General features: G+C 37.4%; 2 protein-coding genes across 2 annotated transcripts in view; both read left to right on the top strand.

Moving 5' to 3' along the window:
* The window catches only part of CBG26508, a gene marked incomplete at both ends in the record, with an annotated part of 3,562 nt that extends 1,471 nt beyond the window's left edge, over positions 1-2,091 (top strand). The window contains 2 exons of the mRNA XM_045236273.1: positions 492-1,095; positions 1,876-2,091. Coding sequence (XP_045098430.1) covers positions 492-1,095; positions 1,876-2,091 — 820 coding nt within the window. The remainder of the gene's footprint in view (positions 1-491; positions 1,096-1,875) is intronic.
* A 2,373-nt stretch (positions 2,092-4,464) lies between these two features.
* Positions 4,465-6,311, top strand: part of CBG05357 — a gene marked incomplete at both ends in the record, with an annotated part of 3,634 nt that continues 1,787 nt past the window's right edge. Inside the window, 3 exons of the mRNA XM_002634716.1 lie at positions 4,465-4,491; positions 5,307-5,369; positions 5,641-5,721. Coding sequence (XP_002634762.1) covers positions 4,465-4,491; positions 5,307-5,369; positions 5,641-5,721 — 171 coding nt within the window. The remainder of the gene's footprint in view (positions 4,492-5,306; positions 5,370-5,640; positions 5,722-6,311) is intronic.

Here is a 6,311-nt window from a genome sequence, read left to right as displayed (position 1 = left end):
CAAAACAAAAAAAAATTAAAATTCAAAATTTTTGTCAAAACATTTTTTTTTTTAATTTTTGGGAATTCCGATTTTTCGATTTTCATTGTAAAACTTGTAGAAAAGTGTCGTTTTTTGCGTAGTTGTTTCATTGAGACATACAATATGAGCTTAAATACGACGGGGCTCCGCTCACTTTGAGTTCCCCTCGGATACGCGACGCACGACCGCGACGCGCTGTAAAAACCAAAGTGGGCGGAGCCTAGTCGTGTTGGGGCTCATTTTGAAGCTTACAGTGTGTTCAATACGGTTTGGGAGCTCAAATTACATTTCATCAAGTCATAAACTCAAAAAAAGGTAAAATGAAAAAAATTTTGACCCAAAATATTTGTAATCGATTTTTTCCAACTTTTCACACTTTAAAATAAACGGAACCTAGTCATGTTTAGGCTCATTTTGTAGCTCTAAACCTCCTAAATCCTTATTTTTAAAGCAAAAATTAAAATTTTCAGTCTCGACTTCACCACCGGCCCAACACCAATGATCTACTTTGCTCGCAAGGACAACGACTTCTTTTGGGGCAAAATTCGACAACTGTTTTTCCAACTCTTCCGACCCGAAAGCATTCAATATTTGCATTTTTCGATGGATACGCTGCCCAGAATCCCAAAAAATCACACTAATTTCAATCGAATCGAAATTTGGGAATCAAAGAGTGGGCAGTGCCTGAAAGCTGCGGATTTTGAGCGATTTTTTGAGAAAAAACACGACAAAAACTGCTTGAATCGAATTCAAACAGTATATATCAAATCATATGTCGATGGCGAATTCGCAGAAAATTCTGGAATTTTCGATATCATAGAGCTTATCATCGCCAGATCGCAAAGTTTGAAAATGTCTCAAATTTTAAACTTTTCCGGGAGATTTGCAATTTTCATGTCCTCCAAACTTGATGGTTTTGAATTTTTGGAAATTTGCCAAAAATGGCAAAAAGGAGGATTCCCGAATTTGGAGGCTTTATCGATTATGGGCTCCAGTTACGTGTCTTTGGATGCGCTGTTGTATTTGAAGACTGGAGTTTGGGAAAATCGACCAAAATGTTATAAGCCAAGATCCGCGTAAGTTTGAATTATTGAAATTTGAATTTGCCATGTTGAGAGCTTCAAAATGAGCCCAAACATGACTAGGCTCCGCACATTTTGAAATTTTCCCGAACACACGCGACGCATGACCGCGACGCGCCTGGAAAACAAAAGTGGGAGGAGCCTAGTCGTGTTCGGGCTCGTTTTGTAGGTCTCAATGTAACGAATACGTTGAAAACACTTGCGTTATGAAGGTTTAACATTGAAAACCTGGTTTTTAAAAAATTTCAAAAAAAAAAAGTTTGCCAAAAATATTGATTTTCACTTTTTCAAATTTTTGCTCGAAATCTATGAAATCTTAGTCTCCGATTCATTTTTGACACGTTTTGAGCTTCAAAATGAGCTCAAACACGACTAGGCTCCGCTCACTTTGAATTTTTTCCATAGACACGCGACGCACGACCGCAACGCACCGCACCGCAAAAATTGAAGTGGGCGGAGCCTAGTCGAGCTTGAGCTCATTTTGAAGCTCAAAACGTGTTTAGTGCAAAATGAGTAGCAAAAATCTGAAAATCCTGAAAATTTTCAAAAGAAACGACTTTTTGAAGAATTCGAAAATTTGAAAAAAGTCCAAAATCGATTTTTCGCATTTAATTTGTTTCAAATCTTTAAATCTTCTTATTACACTGAATTCAGCTTGTCTTGAGCTTCAAAATGAGCTCAAACACGACTAGGCTCCGCCCACTTCGAATTTTTCCCAGAGACACGCGACGCACGACCGCGACGCACCCCGAAAAAATTGAAATGGGCGGAGCCTAGTCGTGTTTACGCTCATTTTAAAGCTCTCGGCGTGGCAAATACAAAAATTGCAGTCTCATCGTTTAATTCCAAAATTTTCAGATACTTTTTCCTCGATAAAAACAATTACGACGTCTCGAACGCTGTGGATTTGTACTGCGAATCGACTGGTCTCTGGGCCAGTGTCATTTTCACCGATAAACAGTTTCATCTTTTTGTTTGGAAGGGATAGATTATTCGGGATACTAAACAATGTCACTAAATTTCCTTTTCCCTTTTTTCTTGTTTTTTTTTTGTCGATTTTCCACATTTTTCCCTTTTTGTCTTTTCCATCAATTAAGATCTAAATATCTTGAAGTCTTACTACTCTAGACAGATTGCTCAGATTTCCAGCTTTAAAATGAGCCCAAACACGACTAGGCTCCGCCCACTTTGAAATTCCCCCCTCTTGCCCGCGACGCACGACCGCGACGCGCCTGAAAAATGTCAAAGTGGGCGGAGCATAGTCGTGTTTGGGCTCATTTTGAAGCTCAAAACCTGCTAAAAACAAATATAATATTATTATTCAAAAATAATCAAGTTTTGACCATTAAAATGATATAAAACCCTCAAAAAAGCAAAACATTTTCTGTCTGTCAGTGTTACCTCATGTCCAGATGTCCTCCATTTTAAAAACATTCCAAATGTAACGAATTGCGTAATAAAGCTGTTTTATCTATGTTTTTTTTTTTGACATTTATCTAATTATGTCATAATAAAAGGGCGCTAAAAAGAAGAGATTGGATCGGATAGGGATAAAAAACGAAAAACAGAGAAAACTGGTATTTATTCCATAAGAAAACAACGATATTATGATTTTACACTTTTTCTAAGCACTAAAAGGATATCTAGATTTGACGGGGAGATAACTAGACTTGAAAAAAGAGAATTTCGAAAATTCGAGAATATTTGAAAATCTGAAGTTTCAGTTTGCGGGTTCAAAATACTTAAGAACTAATGTTTTTACTGTATTTAGGCCGTTGAAACCTTCAAAATGAGCCCAAATACGACTAGGCTCCGCCCACTTTGATTTTTCAGACGCGTTGCGGTCGTGCGTCGCGTGCCTATGTGAAATTTCAAAGTGGGCGGAGCCTAGTCGTGTTTGGGTTCATTGTGAAGATCTCAATGCCCAAAATACAGTGTTTTAAGTTGTTTTTGATGGTTCTTGAATGAAAAACGGAACAATTGAATTTTCGAAATTTTCAACAAAAAGATAAATTTTCAGTTTTTGACTTGAACAATCTCAAATTTAACGTTATAATCGTTTTTCACATGTCCTGAGCTTCAAAATAAGCCCAATCACGACTAGGCTCCGCTCACTTTTATTTTTTCGGGAGCGTCGCGGTCGTGCGTCGCGTGCGCTATGTGAAATTTCAAAGTGGGCGGAGCCTAGTCGTGTTTGGGCTCATTGTGAAGCTTGGAACAAGATAAGGACAGAAAAAGTAACAAAGACTTGTGAAATTTCGGAGAAATCGAGAAAAAACGATTTTTCAAAAATATCAAGAAATTTCCAAAATTGAATTTCTGACTTTTCTCAATGAATTTTGCTCAAATCCTCCAAATTTTGATTTTATTGCCTTCATCTCGTTATGAGCTTCTGAATGAGCCTAAACACGACTATGCTCCGCTCACTTTGCTTTTTCGGGATCGTCGCGGTCGTGCGTCGCGTGCGCTATGTGAAATTTCAAAGTGGGCGGAGCCCAGTCGTGTTTGGGCTCGTTCTGAAGCTCAGCGCAAGCTAAGCATTACAAAAATCGCAAAAACCTAAAAAATTGTACATAAATCTAGAAAACCCGATTTTTCGAAAAGTTCAAAATTTTCACAAATACGAATTTTCGATTTTCCCCTTCAATCTGTCTTCAAATCTTCTGAACTTTGATTTTATCTGCTTCAGCATCTTTTCCGCTTCAAAATGAGCCCAAACACGACTAGGCTCCAACCATTTTGATTTTTACGGCGCGTCGCGGTCGTGCGTCGCGTGCGCTATGTGAAATTTCAAAGTGGGCGGAGTCTAGTCGTGATTAGGCTCATTTTGAAAGTCTCAATGTGACAAATACACTGAAATAAATTGTTTCTAATGGGTTGTGACAGAAAATCTTTAAAATTTCAAAATTCAAATTTTCCGGAAAAAAAAAATTTTTTGTCATTTTTTTTCAAATTCGAATGTTTTTCAAATTCTGTTAATTTTTCCCCAAAAACCGCTTCTCTCCCGTTCTTCTTCATGGTACTCCAAAATATGTGTTTCGATTAATTAACCAATTAAATCCAGATTCCTCTTTTTCTTAATTACATATGCTTATATGATGTGTCCATATAGAACAACAATCTCATCTGAAGACACTCAACGTCTTCTTTTTCCATCCAAAAAGGGTGCTAATTGCTTTTCGCCGTCCCCTCTTCAGACTTCTATTCGACTAGTTTTTCTCTGCGTCTCTCTCTCTCTCTCAAAAAAGTGGGCGGAGCTTCCTGAGAACACCCTGCTGTAGATAAGATTTTCTATAAAAGCTGAGAATTTGCTATTTGGAAGAAGCCTCCTAGGTCCCCCCCCCCCCCCACTACAGTAACCATGGAGATTCAGGAAATCAAAAATCGGGTGAGTCATTTTTTTTTGCGATTTGTAGTTTTTGTAGTCTTTCAGTTATTTTTTAATGTTGCGAAAATTTGAATTTCAGCTTTTTGAGCTGAAAATTTTCGAAAAAATGGGGTTTTTTTTCAAAATTTTGCGAATTTTTGGATTTTGAGAGTTTTTACCGTACTCCTTACATTCTGAGTTTCAAAATGAGCCTAAACACGACTAGACTCCGCCCACTTTGACTTTTCCGGCGCGTCGCGGTCGTGCGTCGCGTGTCCTTGGGGAAATTTCAAAATGAGCGGAGCCTAGTCGTGCTTGGGCTCGTTTTAAAGCTGAAAACAAGTTGAGTACAAAAAAATCAAGGAGAACTATAAATATCCCACAGAACTCGGAAAAAAACTATGTTTCAAAAACAATTTTTCTGAAAATTACGAAAATCGAATTTGCTCATTCTTTTTGTTTCAAATCTTCCCAATATTGATTTTATTTTTTTTTGGCTTGTTCTGAGCTTTAAAATGAGCATAAACACGACTAGGCTCCGCCCACTTTGAAATTTCTTGCAAGCACGCGACGCCCGACCGCGGCGCGCCCGAAAAATCAAAGTGGCCGGATATTAGTCGTGTTTGGGCTCATTTTGAAGGTCTTTATGAGACAAGTACTGTGAAAATATTAATTTTCAGAATCTCGAAATTTAAATCTCGAAAATTTCAAAAAAAATATTCAAAAAAAATTTTTTTTCAAAATTATTTTAAACTGAAAATTTCAAATTTTCAGTCTCTTTTTAGATTTTTCTAGCTCCTTAGACAGTTTCCCTTCAAAAATCGATTATTTTTCAGATGAAAGCCTATCGATTCGTGGCCTACTCGGCTGTCGCGTTCTCAGTGGTGGCAGTGATCTCGGTAAGGCCTATTTCAGCCTAGTTTTCAGCCTAAACTTGAAAATATTATAAAATTTAATTTCAGCAAAATAAGAGCTTCAAAATAAGTATAAAAATGATCATTTTGAATAAATTTGAAATTTTGCGATTTTTGGAATTTTTGAAAAATTTAAATAAAAATAAAAATTTCGAAATATAGGCGACATATTTATACTCATTTTGATGCATTTTTTGAGACAAATTTAAATTTTGAGTTTGTTTTTCGAAAATTTTTTAAGCAAAAAAAATTCCAGGTCTGTGTCACCCTGCCAATGGTCCATAACTACGTGCATCATGTCAAGAGAACTATGCAGAATGAGATTGTCTATTGCAGAGTAAGTTGGATGAAAATAGGATTTTTGAACTCGGGAAGTCAAGAGCTTCAAAATGAGCCCAAACGCGACTGAATTAGGTAAATTTTGAGCTTCGAGACCCCTAAAAGTGGGCGGAGCCTAATGAGTCAAACTTGTTTGGACTGGAAGTTGATCAATTTTGATGCTAGAATAGTGAGATTAATATTTTTGTATTTGCCAAGTCAAGAGCTTTAAAATGAGCCTAAACACGACTAACCTCCGCCCACTTCGATGTTTCCGACGCGTCGCGGTCGTGCGTCGCGTGCGTAAGGGAAACATTCAAAGTGGGCGGAGCCTAGTCGTGTTTGCGCTCATTTCAAAGCTCAGAACAAGCTGAATACGGAAAAAGTTGAAAAAATCGCAACAAATCCTACTGTAGTCGAAAAAAGGGGATTTTCAAAATTTTCGGAAAACTCTGAAAAACTAAAAAATCTAAAAATTTTGTTATATTGTTTTCGGACCCCTTTTTTTAATTGCATTAGATTTGGCTTGTCTAGAGCTTCAAAATGAGCCTAAACACGACTAGGCTCCGCCCATTTTGAAATTCGCCTATAGACACGCGACGCACGACC

This window comes from Caenorhabditis briggsae (genome assembly GCF_000004555.2).
Source record: "Caenorhabditis briggsae complete genome, chrIV, whole genome shotgun sequence".
In the NCBI taxonomy this organism is placed as follows: Eukaryota; Metazoa; Nematoda; class Chromadorea; order Rhabditida; family Rhabditidae; genus Caenorhabditis; species Caenorhabditis briggsae.
The sequence above is the reverse complement of the archived record's forward strand: the minus strand, read 5'-3'. Positions and strand labels throughout refer to the sequence as shown.